General features: G+C 62.2%; 2 protein-coding genes across 2 annotated transcripts in view; both read left to right on the top strand.

The window, feature by feature from the left end:
• Positions 1-14,653, top strand: part of LOC144954785 (uncharacterized) — a 26,486-nt gene extending 11,833 nt beyond the window's left edge. Inside the window, 4 exon segments of the mRNA XM_078885205.1 lie at positions 9,267-9,883; positions 9,885-11,690; positions 11,692-13,053; positions 13,147-14,653. Of these exon segments, the coding sequence (XP_078741331.1) occupies positions 9,267-9,883; positions 9,885-11,690; positions 11,692-13,053; positions 13,147-13,584 (4,223 nt within the window). The 3' untranslated portion in view covers positions 13,585-14,653.
• Positions 14,654-15,800: 1,147 nt separating this feature from the next.
• On the top strand, positions 15,801-20,928 carry LOC144954786 (uncharacterized). The gene has a single exon (XM_078885206.1). The coding sequence runs from the start codon at positions 16,252-16,254 to the stop codon at positions 20,614-20,616; it is 4,365 nt and encodes a 1,454-aa protein (XP_078741332.1). The 5' UTR covers positions 15,801-16,251; the 3' UTR covers positions 20,617-20,928.
• Positions 20,929-21,451: the final 523 nt, after the last annotated feature.

Here is a 21,451-nt window from a genome sequence, read left to right as displayed (position 1 = left end):
CACTCACTCACCCACCCACCCACTCACTCACCCACTCACTCACCCACTCACCCATCCACCCACCCACTCACCCACTCACTCACCCACTCACCCACTCACCCACCAACTCACTCACTCACCCACTCACTCACTCACCCACCCACCCACTCACTCACTCACCCATCCACCCACCCACCCACCCACTCACCCACTCACTCACCCACTCACTCACTCACCCACCCACCCACTCACCCACTCACTCACCCACTCACTCACCCACTCACCCATTCACCCACCCACCCACTCACCCACTCACTCACCCACTCACCCACTCACCCACCAACTCAATCACTCACCCATCCACCAACCCACCCACTCCCCCACTCACTCACCCACTCACTCACCCACTCACTCACCCAACTCACTCACCCACCCACTCACTCACCCACCCACTCACCCGCCCGCTCACCCACCCACTCACCCACCCACTCACCCACTCACTCACCCAACTCACTCACCCACCCACTCACTCACCCGCCCACTCACCTGCCCGCTCACCCACCCACTCACCCACCCATCCACCCACCCGCTCACCCATCCACTCACCCACCCACTCACCCACCCACTCACTCATCCACTCACTCACCCGCCCGCTCACCCACCCACTCACCCACCCACTCACCCACTCACTCACCCAACTCACTCACCCACCCACTCACTCACCCGCCCACTCACCTGCCCGCTCACCCACCCACTCACCCACCCATCCACCCACCCGCTCACCCATCCACTCACCCACCCACTCACCCACCCACTCACTCATCCACTCACTCACCCACCCACTCACCCACCCACTCACCCACCCACTCATCCACTCACTCACCCACCCACTCACCCATGTATGACTGTGTGTGTGGTTGGGGGCGATTGGTGGGGGGTGATTGGTGGGGGGGGGTGATTGGTGGTTGGGGGTGATTGGTGGGGGGTGATTGGTAGGGGGGTGATTGGTGGGGGGTGAGCTGAGTGTTCTCCACACGTGGTCAGGAAAGAGAAATAAATAAATAATGTTAACTCTGCATTCCTGCTCAGCCTGGACTCAGCCAAGTACACACACACAGACACACACACAGACACACACAGACACACACACACAGACACACACACAGACACACACACACAGACACACACAGACACACACACAGACACACACAGACACACACACAGACACACACAGACACACACACAGACACACACACACAGACACACACACAGACACACACACATACACACAGACACACACACAGACACACACACAGACACACACACAGACACACGCACACAGACACACGCACACAGAGACACACACAGACACGCACAGACACGCACAGACACACACACAGACACACACACGCACAGATACACACACGTACAACACAGACAAAGATCCCCCGTATAGCCTTAACAGACTGTAGGGTGCAAGTGCCGTCAGTAGTAGCAGCAGCAGCGCTACCTATGCAGGCAACCGGCACTGTGGCACACACACAGTGACACACACACACAGACACACACACAGACACACACACACACACACAGAGACACAGACACACACACACACACAGACACACACACAGACACACGCACACAGAGACACACATAGACACGCACACACACACAGAGACACAGACACACACACACAGACACACACACAGACACACACACAGACACACGCACACAGAGACACACACAGACACGCACAGACACACACACAGACACACACACACACAGTGACACACACACACAGACACACACAGACACACACACACAGTGACACACACACACAGACACACACACAGACACACACACACACAGTGGTGGTGGTGTGGCCACCACCACCACGCCCGGCCGCCTTTGTCTCTCCCCCAGTGGCGATGTTCATTACTCGCACTGCATCAGCTACTCGGTTGAGGCTGAGTCAACCTAGGGGGAGGCGCAGGATCGCTTCAATTAATCACCACCGGTGTTGACCGTGAGTAGGAATCACTGAGAGATGTTGACTACCTCGCCTGGTACACAGGAGGTTGTGGGTTCAATCCCAGACACTGAGAGATGTTGACTACCTCGCCTGGTACACAGGAGGTCGTGGGTTCAATCCCAGACACTGAGAGATGTTGACTACCTCGCCTGGTACGCAGGAGGTCGTGGGTTCAATCCCAGACACTGAGAGATGTTGACTACCTCGCCTGGTACGCAGGAGGTCGTGGGTTCAATCCCAGACACTGAGAGATGTTGACTACCTCGCCTGGTGCGCAGGAGGTCGTGGGTTCAATCTCAGACACTGAGAGATGTTGACTAACTCACCTGGTACACAGGAGGTCGTGAGTTCAATCCCAGACATTGAGAGATGTTGACTACCTCGCCTGGTGCACAGAAGTTCGTGGGTTCAATCCCAGACACTGAGGGATGTTGACTACCTCGCCTGGTGCACAGGAGGTCGTGGGTTCAATCCCAGACACTGAGAGATGTTGACTACCTCGCCTGGTACACAGGAGGTCGTGGGTTCCATCCCAGACACTGAGAGATGTTGACTACCTCGCCTGGTACACAGGAGGTCGTGGGTTCCATCCCAGACACTGAGAGATGTTGACTACCTCGCCTGGTACGCAGGAGGTCGTGGGTTCAATCCCAGACACTGAGAGATGTTGACTACCTCGCCTGGTGCGCAGGAGGTCGTGGGTTCAATCTCAGACACTGAGAGATGTTGACTAACTCACCTGGTACACAGGAGGTCGTGAGTTCAATCCCAGACATTGAGAGATGTTGACTACCTCGCCTGGTGCACAGAAGTTCGTGGGTTCAATCCCAGACACTGAGGGATGTTGACTACCTCGCCTGGTGCACAGGAGGTCGTGGGTTCAATCCCAGACACTGAGAGATGTTGACTACCTCGCCTGGTACACAGGAGGTCGTGGGTTCCATCCCAGACACTGAGAGATGTTGACTACCTCGCCTGGTACACAGGAGGTCGTGGGTTCCATCCCAGACACTGAGAGATGTTGACTACCTCGCCTGGTACACAGGAGGTCGTGGGTTCAATCCCAGACACTGAGAGATGTTGACTACCTTGCCTGGTAGACGGGAGGTCGTGGGTTCAATCCCAGACACTGAGAGATGTTGACTACCTCGCCTGGTGCGCAGGAGGTCGTGGGTTCTGTCCCAGACACTGAGAGATGTTGACTACCTCGCCTGGTACACAGGAGGTCGTGGGTTCGATCCCGACCCTGACGACGCCTGCTTCTGCTGCTGTAGATTTGGAGTCTGCGTCTCTCTCTCTCTCTGTCGTCATCACGGTGGCTAGGAGATGTTAACCACTTCGCCTGGTACACAAGAGGTCGTGGGTTCGATCGACCTCCGACCCTGATGACTCCTGCTGCTGTAAATTTGGAGTCTGTGTTCTGGAGATGTAGATGCCACTGGTTCTTCACGTTCTGCAGATGTAGATGCCACTGGTTCTTCATGTTCTGCAGATGTAGATGCCACTGGTTCTTCACGTTCTGCAAATGTAGATGCCACTGGTTCTTCATGTTCTGCAAATGTAGATGCCACTGGTTCTTCACGTTCTGCAAATGTAGATGCCACTGGTTCTTCACGTTCTGCAAATGTAGATGCCACTGGTTCTTCACGTTCTGCAGATGTAGATGCCACTGGTTCTTCATGTTCTGCAAATGTAGATGCCACTGGTTCTTCACGTTCTGCAAATGTAGATGCCACTGGTTCTTCACGTTCTGCAAATGTAGATGCCACTGGTTCTTCACGTTCTGCAGATGTAGATGCCACTGGTTCTTACAGTTCTGCAAATGTAGATGCCACTGGTTCTTACAGTTCTGCAGATGTAGCTGCCACTGGTTCTTCACGTTCTGCAGATGTAGATGCCACTGGTTCTTCATGTTCTGCAAATGTAGATGCCACTGGTTCTTCATGTTCTGCAGATGTAGATGCCACTGGTTCTTCACGTTCTGCAAATGTAGATGCCACTGGTTCTTCATGTTCTGCAAATGTAGATGCCACTGGTTCTTCACGTTCTGCAAATGTAGATGCCACTGGTTCTTCACGTTCTGCAAATGTAGATGCCACTGGTTCTTCACGTTCTGCAGATGTAGATGCCACTGGTTCTTACAGTTCTGCAAATGTAGATGCCACTGGTTCTTACAGTTCTGTAGATGTAGATGCCACTGGTTCTTCACGTTCTGCAGATGTAGATGCCACTGGTTCTACAGATGTAGATGTCACTGGTTCTTCACGTTCTGCAGATGTAGATGCCACTGGTTCTTCACGTTCTGTAGATGTAGATGCCACTGGTTCTACAGATGTAGATGTCACTGGTTCTTCACGTTCTGCAGATGTAGATGCCACTGGTTCTTCACGTTCTGCAGATGTAGATGTCACTGGTTCTTCATGTTCTGCAGATGTAGATGCCTCTGGTTCTTCACGTTCTGCAGATGTAGATGCCACTGGTTCTTCGCGTTCTGCAGATGTAGATGCCACTGGTTCTTCACGTTCTGCAGATGTAGATGCCACTGGTTCTTCGCGTTCTGCAGATGTAGATGCCACTGGTTCTTCACGTTCTGCAGATGTAGATGTCACTGGTTCTTCATGTTCTGCAGATGTAGATGCCACTGGTTCTTCACGTTCTGCAGATGTAGATGCCACTGGTTCTTCGCGTTCTGCAGATGTAGATGCCACTGGTTCTTCACGTTCTGCAGATGTAGATGCCACTGGTTCTTCACGTTCTGCAGATGTAGATGCCACTGGTTCTTCACGTTCTGCAGATGTAGATGCCACTGGTTCTTCGCGTTCTGCAGATGTAGATGCCACTGGTTCTTCACGTTCTGTAGATGTAGATGCCACTGGTTCTTCACGTTCTGTAGATGTAGATGCCACTGGTTCTTCACGTTCTGCAGATGTAGATGCCACTGGTTCTTCACGTTCTGCAGATGTAGATGCCACTGGTTCTTCACGTTCTGCAGATGTAGATGCCACTGGTTCTTCACATTCTGCAAATGTAGATGCCACTGGTTCTTCACGTTCTGCAGATGTAGATGCCACTGGTTCTTCACGTTCTGCAGATGTAGATGCCACTGGTTCTTCACGTTCTGCAGATGTAGATGCCACTGGTTCTTCACGTTCTGCAGATGTAGATGCCACTGGTTCTTCACGTTCTGCAGATGTAGATGCCACTGGTTCTTCACGTTCTGCAGATGTAGATGCCACTGGTTCTTCACGTTCTGCAGATGTAGATGCCACTGGTTCTTCACGTTCTGTAGATGTAGATGCCACTGGTTCTTCACGTTCTGCAGATGTAGATGCCACTGGTTCTTCACGTTCTGCAGATGTAGATGCCACTGGTTCTTCACGTTCTGCAGATGTAGATGCCACTGGTTCTTCACATTCTGCAAATGTAGATGCCACTGGTTCTTCACGTTCTGCAGATGTAGATGCCACTGGTTCTTCACGTTCTGCAGATGTAGATGCCACTGGTTCTTCACGTTCTGCAGATGTAGATGCCACTGGTTCTTCACGTTCTGCAGATGTAGATGCCACTGGTTCTTCACGTTCTGCAGATGTAGATGCCACTGGTTCTTCACGTTCTGCAGATGTAGATGCCACTGGTTCTACACGTTCTGCAGATGTAGCTGCCACTGGTTTATAGTCGGTGGCGATGGAGCTTCACTACAGCTGGGGCATTAGCGCCCTGGTCAGGTGAGACGTAGTTTATAGTCGGTGGCGATGGGGGCGGCGTGACCGCTTTGTGTTGCAGGGTGCAGGCCGGTCAGACCGGTTGTAGTGGTGGGATGGGCTGGTGTCACACACGGGGGAGAGGGGGAGGGGGGGAGAGAGGGGGAGAGAGGGAGGGGGAGGGAGGGAGGAGAGGGAGGGGAGGAGGGAGGAGGGGGAGGGAGGGAGAGGAGGGAGAGGGGGGGAGGGAGAGGGAGGGGGGAGGGAGGGGGAGGGAGGAGGGAGGGAGGGAGAGGGGAGGGAGGGAGGGAGACGGAGGGAGGGAGGGGGAGTGAGGGAGAGGGAGGAGAGGGGGAGAGAGGGGGGGAGAGGGGGAGGGGGAGAGGGGGAGGGAGGGGGAGTGAGGGAGAGGGAGGAGAGGGGGAGAGAGGGGGGGAGAGGGGGAGAGGGGGGAGGGAGGGGGGAGGGAGGGGAGGGAGGAGGAGGGGGAGGAGGGAGGGGAGGGAGGGGGAGGGGGGGGGGAGAGTGGGAGAGAGGGGGGAGAGAGGGGGAGGGAGGGGGAGGGAGGGGACGTGGGGAGAGTGGTGGAGGGAGGAGAGGGGGGGGGGAGAGTGGTTGGGGAGGGGAGAGGGGGGGGAGAGTGGTGGGGAGGGAGAGGGGGGGGAGAGTGGTGGGGAGGGAGAGGGGGGGGAGAGAGTGGTGGAGGGAGGGAGAGGGGGGGGAGAGTGGGTGGGGAGGGAGAGGGGGGGGGAGGGGAGAGGGGGGGAGGGAGAGGGGGGGAGGGAGAGGGGGGGAGGGAGAGGGGGGGAGGGAGAGGGGGGAGGGGGGGGGAGAGGGGAGAGAGGAGGGGAGGGAGAGGGAGGGGGGGAGTGAGAGAGGGGGGGGGGAGAGTGGGGGGGGAGGGAGGGGGGGTGGAGACTGCTACTGTTGAGCCCCTGTAACACGGTGTAACACGATGTTTTGTCTCCGGCTAGTTTAGTGTTATTTCCTAATTGCTGACGCCTCAAAAGTACAGAACGTGTCTCTCGTTATAATTCCCCGCAAACTTTGCCTTCGCGAGCACGACTTTTACGTGAACGAGTCACACAAATGCGTACCGCGTTTTCTCCTTGAAGATAGGTATTGGGTAGGGTACGGGTATCGGGTAGGGTACGGGTATCGGGTAGGGTATCGGGTAGGGTATGGGTATCGGGTAGGGTACCGGGGTAGATCGGGTAGGGGGTACGGGTATCGGGTAGGGTATCGGGTAGGGTATCGGGTAGGGTATGGGTATCGGGTAGGGTATGGGTATCGGGTAGGGTACGGGTATCGGGTAGGGTACGGGTACGGGTATCGGGTAGGGTACGGGTATCGGGTAGGGTACGGGTAGGGTACGGGTATCGGGTAGGGTATCGGGTAGGGTACGGGTATCGGGTAGGGTACGGGATCTTCCAACACCGACACTCGAAGAAGAACCCCCCCCAGCTCCTCACGGAGCTCTCCTTATGTTCTGCCGGGCTGCGGCTGGCTCCGCCCTTAGCCCCGCCCACCTTCCAGGCTGCTCGAATTCCTTCTGGAATCTTCTCCAGAGCCCCTCGGAGCCACGTGACCGCCCCTCCACCCCCGCCCCTCAGGACCCCACCCACCTTCCAGGCTTCTCGGGCTCCTTCTAGAATGTTCCCGAGAGCCTCTTCAGAACCATTGTGACCACCCTTAGCCCCGCCCCACCTTCCAGACTTCTCAAATTCCTTCTGGAATGTTCTCATGAGCCCCTCGGACCACGTGACCGCCCTTAGTCCCGCCCACCTTCCAGGCTTCTCGAATTCCTTCTGGAATGTTCCCGGAGAGCCTCTTCGGAACCACGTGACCGCCCTTAGCCCCGCCCACCTTCCAGACTTCTCAAATTCCTTCTGGAATGTTCTCATGAGCCCCTCGGGACCACGTGACCACCCTTAGCCCCGCCCACCTTCCAGGCTCCTCAAACTCCTTCTAGAATGTTCCCGAGAGCCTCTTGGGACCAAGTAACCGCCCCTCAGCCCCGCCCACTTTCCAGGCTTCTCGAATTCCTTCTAGAATCTTCTAGAATGTTCCCGAGAGCTCTTCGGAGCCACGTGAACGCCCTTCAGGACCCCGCCCACCTTGCAGGCTTCTCGAATTCCTTCTGGAATATTCTAGAATGTTCCCGAGAGCCTCTTCGGAGCCACGTGACCGCCCCTCGGCTCCCCGTCCACCGGTGTTCCCCCCTCCAGTACCGTCGGGTCATGTGACGGCAGGTCAGCCAGAGTGTCGTTCCCAACAGTGACCCTGGCTGGCTGAAGCTCGTCAGAGGTCGCCAACGGGTTTTGATTCCTTACCCGTACCTGTACCCGGCCGCACCAGGGTCGCAAATGGGTACCCGTACCCGTACCCGGCCGGGTACGGGTAGCCGTTCCCTACCCGTACCCGTACCCTACCCGAAATGAGTGACAAACGCTTACTCACCGGTGACTCACGACCTACCCGTACCCGGCCGCACCAGGGTCGCAAACGGCTATCCGTACCCGGCCGGGTACGGGTAGCCGTTCCCTACCCGTACCCTACCCGAAATGAGTGACAAACGGTTACTCACCGGTGACTCACGATCTACCCGTACCCGGCCGCACCAGGGTCGCAAACGGCTACCCGTACCCAGCCGGGTACGGGTAGCCGGGTATCGGGTAGGGTACGGGTATCGGGTACCCGGTTGCGACCTCTGACGCTCGTTCTCGCTCCCTCGCCGGGAGCCGGCACCGCACACGGCTCACGGTGCCACCGCGCCAAACAGCGCTCACCAAACCACCGCGAGAGTCGGCACTGCAGCCCCGCAGCCCGGGCTGCCCGCAGTGACTTTGCAAGCCTGGCACCACACAGTGACCAGGACAGTCACTACATATGTATGTATGTTGTATGTTGTACGTATGTAGCGTATGTTGCTCTCTATGTATCTCTATGGGTCTCTATGCATCTGTAATTTCCACACCGGTGCCCGGCCGCGGTGTCACCTGTCGCATTGACTGGTGTGCCGGTGCATCCCTTCCCATCCTACACCACCACCACCACCACCAACCGCACAACAACCACCACACCCACCCACCAACACCACCACCACCACACCACAACAAGCACACCCACCACCAACCCACCACACCCACCAACACCACAACAACCACCACACCCACCATAACCACAACAACCACACCCACCACCAACACCACCACACCCACCGCACCACAACAACCACACCACAAAATCCACACCCACCAACACCACAACAACCACAACCCACCACCAACATCACCATCACCACCACACCCACCATCAACACCACCACCCCCCACCACACCACCAACACCACCACCCCCCACCACACCACCAACACCACCACACCCACCAACACCACAACAACCACACCCAACACCAACATCACCACCACACACCCACCACCAACACCAACACCCCCACCACACCACCAACACCACACCCACCACACCACCACACCCACCCACCAACACCACAACAACAACCACACCCACCACCACCACCACCGCCGCAAGCAGGCTTCCGCCGCATCTGCCTCGACGACCTGCGCAAGGCGTGCGTGGTCAAGGACGTGCAGCGCTACATCCTGTGCCGCCTCGACCGCGAGGAGGCCCTCCGGCGCCAGCTGACGCCCGACACGGCCGACGTGCTCAACCAGCTCCACATCAAGAGCAACGGCTGCATCCTGTACCTGGAGCGGGCGCTCGACGGGGCGGCGGGCGGGCTGGTGGCCCTCGCCGACGTCCGGGACATCCCCGGCACCCTCAACGGCCTCTACCTGTGGCTGTGCCAGCGGCTGTTCGCCCGCAAGCAGTTTGGGCGCGTCCAGCCGGCGCTCAACGCCGTGCTGGCCGCCGGCGGGCCCATCACCGAGGAGGAGATCTACGGCGCCGTGCGGACCCGCAACGCCGCGCTCACCCGGGACGAGTTCGCACGGCGGACCATGCCGGCGCTCGGCAAGGTGATGGTGGACCTCGGCGTAGCCGGCGGCGACGACGACGCCGACAGTGCCGGCGGTGACGCCGGCAAGATCCTCTTCCACCACAGCTTTGCCGAGTGGCTGCTCGATGTGAAGCACTGCACCCAGAAGTTCCTGTGCAGCGCCGCCGAGGGTCACGCCATGCTCGCCGCCAGCCTGGCGCTGCGCGGGGCGCCGGCTCTCGGCGGCGCGGACGCTGGAGCTGGCGTCGCACCTGTCGCGCGCCGGCCTGGGCCTGCGGGCCCACCACCTGGCGCTGTGGCTGGCCTGGAGCGGAGCGCCGGCGGCCGCGGCGCTGAGGCACGCCGAGGCCGGAGGCGGCGGCGTCGTCGGGTTCGACGAGGACGCGCTGAGGCTGCTGGCGGCCGCCGGCGGTGGCGGCGGCGGAGACCCGCCGAGGGGCGACGCCGCCGACGCCGAAGCCGCCGACGACGACGTGGACCGCGCGGACGCCGAGGGCCGCACGCCGCTGGCCCGCGCGGCGCGCGCCGGAGACGCCGAGGCGGCAGCCCTGCTGCTGGCGCGGGGCGCCGCCCTGGAGGCGGAGGACGCGGACGGGCGCGCCCCGCTCAACCTGGCGGCCCGCCAGGGTCACGCCCGGGCGGCCGCCCTCTTGCTGGCGCGGGGCGCCGACCCCGACCACGCCGACCGCGACGGCTGGACGCCGCTGCGCGCCGCGGCCTGGGGCGGCCACGGCGAGGCCGTGTCGGCGTTGCTGGCCGCCGGCGCCCGCGTGGACCGCGCCGACCGGCGCCGGCGCACGGCCCTGCGGGCGGCGGCCTGGGGCGGCCACGAGGCCGTCGTGCTGCGGCTCCTGGCTGCCGGCGCGGCGGCGGACCGCGCCGACGCGGAGGGCCGCACCCCGCTCATCGCCGCGGCCTACATGGGCCACGCCGACATCGCCCGCCTGCTGCTCGACGCCGGCGCCCGGGCCGACCACCGCGACGCCGACGGGCGCACGGCGCTCGCCGTGGCGGCCCTCGGCGTGCCGGGAGACGCCGCCGTCGCGGCCGGCGGCGGCGGCCACGCGGCCACGGCGGCCCTCCTCCTGGAGCGAGGCGCCGACCCGGACCTGGCCGACCGCGACGGGGCCACGCCGCTGCTGGCGGCCGCCTCGGAGGGCCGCGCCGACGTCGCCGAGCTCCTCCTGGAGGCCGGCGCCGACCCGGACCTGGCCGACCGGCGCGGCGCCACTCCGCTGCTGGCGGCCGCGGCCGCGGGCCGCCCCGAGGCGGCGGCCGTCCTCCTCCTGTGGGGCGCCGCGGCCGACGCGGTGGACGCCGATGGCCGCACGGCCCTGGGCCTGGCGGCGGCCCGCGGCTGCGAGGGCTGCGTGGGCCTCCTGCTGCGCCGCGGCCTCGACGAGAGCCACCGGGACGACGCCGGGTGGACGCCGCTGCACCTGGCCGCGTTCGCGGGCCGGGCGGCCGCCTGCGAGGCCCTCGCCGAGCAGGGGGCCCGCGTGGGCGAGCCGGACGACGACGGGCGCGTGCCGCTGGTGCTGGCGGCGCAGGAGGGCCACGAGGCGTGCGTGGAGGCCCTCCTGCGGCTGGGCTCGCCGGTGGACCGCCGGGGCTACGACGGCCGCAACGCGCTGCGGGCGGCCGCCCAGGAGGGCCACGCCGGCGTGGTCCGCCTGCTGCTGGGGCCCGCCGGCGGGGCCGACGCCGACTGCCGGGACGCGGACGGGCGGCCCGCCCTGTACGCGCTGGCGCTGGAGGGCCGGGCCGACATGGCGCGGCTCCTCCTCGAGGCCGGCGCCGACCCCGAGGCGGCCGACGCGGAGGGCCGCACGGCGCTGCACGCGGCCGCCTGGCGGGGCCACGCGGGGGCCGTGCGGGCCCTACTGGCGGGGGGCGCCGACCCCGACGCCGAGGACGGCGAGCGGCGGACGCCGCTGCAGTCGGCCGCCTGGAGGGGCCACGCGGGCGCCGTGCGGGCCCTGCTGGCGGGGGGCGCGCGGGGCCGACCGGGCCTGCAACCAGGGCGCGACGGCGCTGTGCGTGGCGGCGCAGGAGGGCCACGCCGAGGCGGCCAGGGCCCTGCTCGAGGCCGGCGCCGACCCGGCGCACGCCGACCGATTCGGGCGCACGCCGCTGCGGGTCGCCGCACGGGCCGGACACGCCGACATCGTGCGCCTGCTGGAGGAGTTCGGCGCCGGCCGGGGCGTCGCCGGGGGAGCCTCCGCCGCGTGCCGAGCGGTGCCGCAGCAGCCGCAGCAGCCGCAGCAGCAGCAACCACCGCACCGGCGGCAGCAGCAGCAGCTGCAGCAGCGCCGGCTGAGCGAGTCGTCGGAGTCGCCCGGCTCGACCGGCGACGACCGCCGGCGCCCCTTCCGCGCCGGCGGCGGAGCCTGCCAGAGGGGGCCGCTGCCGCCGCCGCCACCGCCGGCGGCTGCCGCTTCGACGCCGGTGCCGGTGGCGGTGGCCGGGGCGACGCCTCCGTCGAACCGCTCCCTGCAGAGCTCCAAGGACTCGTCGCTGCGCACCGCCACCACCACCTCCTCGTCGTCGTCGTCGGCGGCCACGGCGCAGACGGTGCCCTTCGACAGTCTCCAGCCCGGCGGCGGCACCGGCACCGGCGGCGCCGGCTATGCCGGGGGTGCCTGCGCCGGCTATGCTGCGCCGCCACCGCCGTCGTCGGCCGCGTCGGCGCTCAGCTTCACCGAACAGATCCAGCGGCACTCGCTGCCACGCAGCGGCAGCAGCCGGGGCTCCTCGGCGCTGGCTTCTCCGGCCACGCCGGGCCGGGAGACGCCGGCTTGGCCGGCGCCGGCGGCGACGCGGTGGGGCGCCGCGTCGGAAATGCCCGCCTCTCCCGGCGGGAGCAGCGCCTCGCCGGAGAGTCCCGTGCGAGGCGCCGGCGAGCACCGCAACCACCACCACCACCACAACCACCACCGTCGTCGGCAACGCAACCCGGCGTCGCCCACGGGCGTCGCCGGGGCCGCCGGCGAGGCAACCCGGCGGCCATCGAGGACGAGCGGCGAGGACGCGGCGCCGGCGGCGGCGGCGGCACCGGCAGCGGCGGTGTCTCCCCGGCGTCGGCTGCTCCTTGTCGCGCCGACGCCGACGGCCGTCACCGTCGCGACCGTCGCGGTCGTGGGCCGCAGAGAGCGCCAACAGCAGCTGCAGCAGCAGCAGCAGCTACAGCCGCAGCAGCCGCAGCAGCAGCTACAGCAGCAGCAGCAGCAGCAGCTACAGCAGCAGCAGCCGCAGCAGCAGCTACAGCAGCAGCAGCAGCAGCCGCAGCAGCAGCTACAGCCGCAGCAGCAGCAGCAGCAGCAGCTACAGCCGCAGCAGCAGCAGCTACAGCAGCAGCAGCTACATCCGCAGCAGCTGCAGCAGCAGCAGCAGCTACAGCAGCAGCAGCAGCTACAGCAGCAGCAGCAGCCGCAGCAGCAGCAGCAGCAGCAGCTACAGCCGCAGCAGCAGCAGCTACAGCAGCAGCAGCTACATCCGCAGCAGCTGCAGCAGCAGCAGCAGCAGCTACAGCAGCAGCAGCAGCTACAGCAGCAGCAGCAGCAGCAGCAGCTACAGCAGCAGCAGCAGCTACAGCAGCAGCAGCAGCTACAGCAGCAGCAGCAGCTACAGCAGCAGCAGCAGCTACAGCAGCAGCAGCGTCAGAAGAAACGCAACGGCATCGTCACCAACCCCAACTACGGCCTCAACCACGGCACTCAGCACCAGCAGCAACAGTCGCCGCCGGTGTTGCCGCCGGTGTTGCCGGTGTCGCCGGTATTGCCGGTGTTGCCGGTGTCGCCGGTGTTGCCGGTGTTGCCGGTGCCGCTGGGCGCCAAGCAGGCGATGAGGCTGCAGCTGGAGGGCCACGCCCGCAAGAAGGAGACGCCGCTGTGACGCTGTGACGCTGTGATGGTGTGACGCTGTGATGCTGGCGCTGTGACGCTGTGACAGTGTGACACTGTGACGCAGAGACGGTGTGACGGTGTGACGCTGTGATAGCGGCACCAGGCGGTGTGGCGCTGTGACAGTGTGACACTGTGACGCTGTGACGGTGTGACACAGAGACGGTGTGACGGTGTGACGCTGTGACGCTGTGATAGCGGCACCAGGCGGTGTGACGCAGAGACGGTGTGACGGTGTGACGGTGTGACGCTGTGATAGCGGCACCAGGCGGTGTGGCGCTGTGACAGTGTGACACTGTGACGCTGTGACGGTGTGGCGCAGAGACGGTGTGACGGTGTGACGCTGTGATAGCGGCACCAGGCGGTGTGGCGCTGTGACAGTGTGACACTGTGACGCTGTGACGGTGTGACGCAGAGACGGTGTGACGGTGTGACGCTGTGACGCTGTGATAGCGGCACCAGGCGGTGTGACGCAGAGACGGTGTGACGGTGTGACGGTGTGACGCTGTGATAGCGGCACCAGGCGGTGTGACGCAGAGACGGTGTGACGGTGTGACGCTGTGACGCTGTGATAGCGGCACCAGGCGGTGTGACGCAGAGACGGTGTGACGGTGTGACGCTGTGACGCTGTGATAGCGGCACCAGGCGGTGTGGCGCTGTGACAGTGTGACGCTGTGACGCTGTGACGGTGTGACGCAGAGACGGTGTGACGGTGTGACGCTGTGACGCTGTGATAGCGGCACCAGGCGGTGTGGCGCTGTGACGGTGTGACGCTGTGACAGTGTGACACTGTGACGGTGTGACGCTCTGGCGCTGTGACGGTGTGACACTGGCGGTATTACGGTGTGACGCTGTGGCGCTGTGAGGCTGACAGTGTGACACTGGTGCTGTGACGCTTTAACGGCGTGACGCTGAGACGGCGCCACCAGGCGGTGCGGCCGTTGGGGGCCGGAGCGCCGGCGGCGCCTTGCGACCGTCCCTCTCCGCGCCGCGGGTGACTTTGTTTGTTGGTTGGTTTGTTGGTTGGTCGCCCCCCCCCTCACCCCCCCCCATCACCCCCCCCTCACCCCCCCCCCCTATCACCCCCCCCTATCACCCCCCCCCTCACCCCCCCCCTATCATCACCCCCCCCCTCACCCCCCCCTATCACCCCCCCCCTCACCCCCCCCCTCACCCCCCCCCCTATCACCCCCCCCCTCACCCCCCCCCTATCACCCCCCCCCTATCACCCCCCCCCTCACCCCCCCCCTATCACCCCCCCCTCACCCCCCCCCCTCACCCCCCCCCCCTATCACCCCCCCCTATCACCCCCCCTCACCCCCCCCCTATCACCCCCCCCCTCACCCCCCCCCCATCACCCCCCCTCACCCTCCTCCACCTATCACCACCCCCTCACCCCCCCCCCCCCTATCACGCCCTCTCCCCCTCACCCCCCCAAACTCACTCACCCCCCTCCTCACCTCCCCCCTCCTCCTGCTCCTATTGGCCCCCGGGGAGGTCACGTGACTGTGGTCCGCGCGCGCCTCCCTCCCCCCGAGTTCCCCCCCTCTCCCCTCCCCCCCTCCCCCCTCCTCTCCCCTCCCCCCCTCCCCCCTCCCCCCTCCCCTCTCCCCCCTCCCCTCTCCCCCCTCCCCTCTCCCCCCCTCCCCTCTCCCCCCTCTCCCCCCTCCCCCCCTCCCCCCTCCCCTCTCCCCCTCTCCCCCTCCACCCTTCCCCCTCCCCCTCCCCTCTCCCCCTCCCCCCTCCCCCCCTCCCCTCTCCCCCCCCTCTCCCCCCTCTCCCCCTCCACCCTCCCCCCTCCCACTCCCCCCTCCCCCCTCCCCTCTCCCCCTCCCCTCTCCCCTCTCTCCTCTCCCCCTCCCCCCTCCCCTCTCCCCCCCTCCCCTCTCCCCCCCTCTCCTCTCCCCCTCCCCTCTCCCCCCCTCCCCTCCCCCCTCCCCTCTCCCCCTCCCCTCTCCCCCCTCTCCTCTCCCCCTCCCCCCTCCCACTCCCCCCCCTCCCTCTCCCCCTCCACCCTCCACCCTCCCCCTCCACCCTCCACCCTCCCCTCTCCCCCCCTCCCCTCTCCCCCCCTCCCCTCCCCCCTCCCCTCTCCCCCTCCCCTCTCCCCCCTCTCCTCTCCCCCCCTCCCCTCCCCCCTCCCCCCTCCCCCCTCTCCCCCCCTCCCCCCCCTCCCCCCTCCCCATCACTGCCACGAACTGCGCAGGACTTCACTGCGATTGCCAATCACGGGGTGGTGATGGTGGCGTGTGTGTGGTGTGTGTGTGGTGTGTGTGTGGTGTGTGTGGTAATGTGTGTGTGTGGTGATGGTGTGTGTGTGGTGATGGTGTGTGTGTGTCTGGTGATGGTGTGTGTGTGTGGTGTGTGTGTGGTGTGTGTGTGGTGTGTGTGGTAATGGTGTGTGTGTGTGGTGATGGTGTGTGTGTGGTGATGGTGTGTGTGTGTCTGGTGATGGTGTGTGTGTGTCTGGTGATGGTGTGTGGTGTGTGTGTGTGGTGTGTGTGTGTGTGGTGTGGTGTGTGTGGTGTGTGTGTGGTGTGTGTGGTGTGTGTGTGGTGTGTGTGTGTGGTGTGTGTGTGGTGTGTGTGGTGATGGTGTCTGTGTGTGTGGTGATGGTGTGTGTGTGTGTGGTGATGGTGTGTGTGGTGATGGTGTGGTGATGGTGTGTGTGTGTGCGGTGATGGTGTGTGTGTGTGTGCTGATGGTGTGTGTGTGTGTGGTGAGTGTGGTTGGTGCGGTTTTGGTGGTGAGTGTGGTGGGTGTGGTTTTGGTGGTGAGTGTGGTCGGTGTGGTTTTGGTGGTGAGTGTGGTCGGTGCGGTTTTGGTGGTGAGTGTGGTCGGTGCGGTTTTGGTGGTGAGTGTGGTGGGTGCGGTTTTGGTGGTGAGTGTGGTCGGTGCGGTTTTGGTGGTGAGTGTGATCGGTGCGGTTTTGGTGGTGAGTGTGGTCGGTGCGGTTTTGGTGGTGAGTGTGGTCGGTGCGGTTTTGGTGGTGAGTGTGGCCGATGCGGTTTTGGTGGTGAGTGTGGTCGGTGCGGTTTTGGTGGTGAGTGTGATCGGTGAGGTTTTGGTGGTGAGTGTGGTCGGTGCGGTTTTGGTGGTGAGTGTGATCGGTGCGGTTTTGGTGGTGAGTGTGGTTGGTGCGGTTTTGGTGGTGAGTGTGGTCGGTGCGGTTTTGGTGGTGAGTGTGGACGGTGTGGTTTTGGCGGTGAGTGTGGTCGGTGTGGTTTTGGTGGTGAGTGTGGTCAGTGTGGTTTTGGTGGTGAGTGTGGTCGGTGCGGTTTTGGTGGTGAGTGTGGTCAGTGTGGTTTTGGTGGTGAGTGTGGTCGGTGTGGTTTTGGTGGTGAGTGTGGTCGGTGCGGTTTTGGTGGTGAGTGTGGTCGGTGTGGTTTTGGTGGTGAGTGTGGTCAGTGTGGTTTTGGTGGTGAGTGTGGTCGGTGTGGTTTTGGTGGTGAGTGTGGTCGGTGCGGTTTTGGTGGTGAGTGTGGTCGGTGCGGTTTTGGTGGTGAGTGTGGTGGGTGAGGTTTTGGTGGTGAGTGTGGTCGGTGTGGTTTTGGTGGTGAGTGTGGTCGGTGAGGTTTTGGTGGTGAGTGTGGTCGGTGCGGTTTTGGTGGTGAGTGTGGTCGGTGAGGTTTTGGTGGTGAGTGTGGTCGGTGCGGTTTTGGTGGTGAGTGTGGTCGGTGCGGTTTTGGTGGTGAGTGTGGACGGTGCGGTTTTGGTGGTGAGTGTGGTCGGTGCGGTTTTGGTGGTGAGTGTGGTTGGTGCGGTTTTGGTGGTGAGTGTGGTCGATGCGGTTTTGGTGGTGAGTGTGGTCAGTGCGGTTTTGGTGGTGAGTGTGGACGGTGCGGTTTTGGTGGTGAGTGTGGTCGGTGCGGTTTTGGTGGTGAGTGTGGTCGGTGCGGTTTTGGTGGTGAGTGTGGTCGGTGAGGTTTTGGTGGTGAGTGTGGTCGATGCGGTTTTGGTGGTGAGTGTGGTCGGTGCGGTTTTGGTGGTGAGTGTGGTCGATGCGGTTTTGGTGGTGAGTGTGGTCGGTGAGGTTTTGGTGGTGAGTGTGGTCGATGCGGTTTTGGTGGTGAGTGTGGACGGTGCGGTTTTGGTGGTGAGTGTGGTCGGTGCGGTTTTGGTGGTGAGTGTGGTCGGTGCGGTTTTGGTGGTGAGTGTGGTCGGTGCGGTTTTGGTGGTGAGTGTGGTCGATGCGGTTTTGGTGGTGAGTGTGGTCAGTGCGGTTTTGGTGGTGAGTGTGGACGGTGCGGTTTTGGTGGTGAGTGTGGTCGGTGCGGTTTTGGTGGTGAGTGTGGTCGGTGCGGTTTTGGTGGTGAGTGTGGTCGATGCGGTTTTGGTGGTGAGTGTGGTCGGTGCGGTTTTGGTGGTGAGTGTGGTCGATGCGGTTTTGGTGGTGAGTGTGGTCGATGCGGTTTTGGTGGTGAGTGTGGTCAGTGCGGTTTTGGTGGTGAGTGTGGACGGTGCGGTTTTGGTGGTGAGTGTGGTCGGTGCGGTTTTGGTGGTGAGTGTGGTCGGTGCGGTTTTGGTGGTGAGTGTGGTCGGTGCGGTTTTGGTGGTGAGTGTGATCGGTGAGGTTTTGGTGGTGAGTGTGGTCGGTGTGGTTTTGGTGGTGAGTGTGGTCGGTGCGGTTTTGGTGGTGAGTGTGGTCGGTGCGGTTTTGGTGGTGAGTGTGGTCGGTGCGGTTTTGGTGGTGAGTGTGGTCGGTGTGGTTTTGGTGGTGAGTGTGGACGGTGCGGTTTTGGTGGTGAGTGTGGTCGGTGCGGTTTTGGTGGTGAGTGTGGTCGGTGCGGTTTTGGTGGTGAGTGTGGTCGGTGCGGTTTTGGTGGTGAGTGTGGTCGGTGTGGTTTTGGTGGTGAGTGTGGTCGGTGCGGTTTTGGTGGTGAGTGTGGTCGGTGTGGTTTTGGTGGTGAGTGTGGTCGGTGCGGTTTTGGTGGTGAGTGTGGTGGGTGCGGTTTTGGTGGTGAGTGTGGTCGGTGCGGTTTTGGTGGTGAGTGTGGTCGGTGCGGTTTTGGTGGTGAGTGTGGTCGGTGTGGTTTTGGTGGTGAGTGTGGTCGGTGAGGTTTTGGTGGTGAGTGTGGTCGGTGCGGTTTTGGTGGTGAGTGTGGTCGGTGAGGTTTTGGTGGTGAGTGTGGTCGGTGCGGTTTTGGTGGTGAGTGTGGTCGGTGCGGTTTTGGTGGTGAGTGTGGACGGTGCGGTTTTGGTGGTGAGTGTGGTCGGTGCGGTTTTGGTGGTGAGTGTGGTTGGTGCGGTTTTGGTGGTGAGTGTGGTCGATGCGGTTTTGGTGGTGAGTGTGGTCAGTGCGGTTTTGGTGGTGAGTGTGGACGGTGCGGTTTTGGTGGTGAGTGTGGTTGATGAGGTTTTGGTGGTGAGTGTGGTCGGTGCGGTTTTGGTGGTGAGTGTGGACGGTGTGGTTTTGGCGGTGAGTGTGGTCGGTGTGGTTTTGGTGGTGAGTGTGGTCGGTGTGGTTTTGGTGGTGAGTGTGGTCGGTGCGGTTTTGGTGGTGAGTGTGGTCGGTGCGGTTTTGGTGGTGAGTGTGGTCGGTGCGGTTTTGGTGGTGAGTGTGGTGGGTGAGGTTTTGGTGGTGAGTGTGGTCGGTGTGGTTTTGGTGGTGAGTGTGGTCGGTGAGGTTTTGGTGGTGAGTGTGGTCGGTGCGGTTTTGGTGGTGAGTGTGATCGGTGCGGTTTTGGTGGTGAGTGTGATCGGTGCGGTTTTGGTGGTGAGTGTGGTCGGTGCGGTTTTGGTGGTGAGTGTGGTCGATGCGGTTTTGGTGGTGAGTGTGGATGGTGCGGTTTTGGTGGTGAGTGTTGTCGATGCGGTTTTGGTGGTGAGTGTGGACGGTGTGGTTTTGGCGGTGAGTGTGGTCGGTGAGGTTTTGGTGGTGAGTGTGGACGGTGAGGTTTTGGTGGTGAGTGTGATCGGTGCGGTTTTGGTGGTGAGTGTGGTCGGTGAGCTTTTGGTGGTGAGTGTGGACGGTGCGGTTTTGGTGGTGAGTGTGGTGGGTGTGGTTTTGGTGGTGAGTGTGATCGGTGCGGTTTTGGTGGTGAGTGTGGTCGGTGTGGTTTTGGTGGTGAGTTTGGTGGGTGCGGTTTTGGTGGTGAGTGTGGTCGGTGTGGTTTTGGTGGCGAGTGTGGTCGGTGCGGTTTTGGTGGTGAGTGTGGACGGTGCGGTTTTGGTGGTGAGTGTGGTCGGTGCGGTTTTGGTGGTGAGTGTGGTCGGTGCGGTTTTGGTGGTGAGTGTGGACGGTGCGGTTTTGGTGGTGAGTGTGGTCGGTGCGGTTTTGGTGGTGAGTGTGGTGGGTGCGGTTTTGGTGGTGAGTGTGGTCGGTGTGGTTTTGGTGGCGAGTGTGATCGGTGCGGTTTTGGTGGTGAGTGTGGTCGGTGTGGTTTTGGTGGTGAGTGTGGTGGGTGCGGTTTTGGTGGTGAGTGTGGTCGATGCGGTTTTGGTGGTGAGTGTGATCGGTGCGGTTTTGGTGGTGAGTGTAGTTGGTGCGGTTTTGGTGGTGAGTGTGGTCGATGCGGTTTTGGTGGTGAGTGTGGTCGGTGTGGTTTTGGTGGTGAGTGTGGTCGGTGCGGTTTTTGTGGTGAGTGTGGTCGGTGCGGTTTTGGTGGTGAGTGTGGTCGGTGCGGTTTTGGTGGTGAGTGTGGTCGGTGCGGTTTTGGTGGTGAGTGTGGACGGTGCGGTTTTGGTGGTGAGTGTGGTCGGTGCGGTTTTGGTGGTGAGTGTGGACGGTGCGGTTTTGGTGGTGAGTGTGGTCGGTGCGGTTTTGGTGGTGAGTGTGGTCGGTGCGGTTTTGGTGGTGAGTGTGGACGGTGCGGTTTTGGTGGTGAGTGTGGTCGGTGTGGTTTTGGTGGTGAGTGTGGTCGGTGCGGTTTTGGTGGTGAGTGTGGTCGGTGCGGTTTTGGTGGTGAGTGTGGTGGGTGTGGTTTTGGTGGTGAGTGTGGTCGGTGCGGTTTTGGTGGTGAGTGTGGTCGGTGCGGTTTTGGTGGTGAGTGTGGTTGATGCGGTTTTGGTGGTGTGTGGTTGATGCGGTTTTGGTGGTGAGTGTGGTCGGTGAGGTTTTGGTGGTGAGTGTGGTCGGTGCGGTTTTGGTGGTGAGTGTGGTCGGTGCGGTTAGGGAGCCGCGGTTGAACCGGTGCGGTGATTTCGGCGAGTTGCCCTGACCCTGGCACTCGCGTCACTCACGGGCGCGGCCTGATGTTCGTCATCATCGTCATCACCATCGTCATCATCATCATCGTCATCACCGTCATCACCATCGTCGTCACCATCATCGTCACCATCGTCGTCACCATCGTCATCACCATCGTCATCACCATCGTCGTCACCATCGTCGTCACCATCGTCATCACCGTCGTCATCGTCATCACCATCATCACCATCATCACCATCATCATCGTCATCACCATCACCGTCATCACCATCACCGTCATCACCAACGTCATCACCATCGTCACCATCGCCATCGTCCTCATCGTTGTTATTATTATAAATATTTGAATTAAAATCAACGGAATTAATGTTTGGAAGCGTCGTCAATCGGTGGTTGGCAGTTGTGCAGCACTCGCTCACTCACTCACTCACTTTCTCGCTCGCTCACTCACTCACTCTCTCGCTCCATCGCTCACTCGCTCGCTCACTCGCTCGCTCACTCGGTCTCTCAATCCCTCATTCACTCACTCGCTCTCAATCCCTCACTCTCTCAATCCCTCACTCACTCACTCGCTCTCTCACTCGCTCTCTCAATCGCTCACTTCGCTCGCTCACTCGCTCTCTCACTTGCTCTCTCTCTCGCTCACTCACTCGCTCTCTCGCTCCATCGCTCCATCGCTCACTCGCTCGCTCACTTCGCTCACTCGCTC

This window comes from Lampetra fluviatilis, unplaced genomic scaffold (assembly GCF_964198595.1).
Source record: "Lampetra fluviatilis unplaced genomic scaffold, kcLamFluv1.1 SCAFFOLD_670, whole genome shotgun sequence".
NCBI lineage: Eukaryota > Metazoa > Chordata > Hyperoartia > Petromyzontiformes > Petromyzontidae > Lampetra > Lampetra fluviatilis.
The sequence above is the reverse complement of the archived record's forward strand: the minus strand, read 5'-3'. Positions and strand labels throughout refer to the sequence as shown.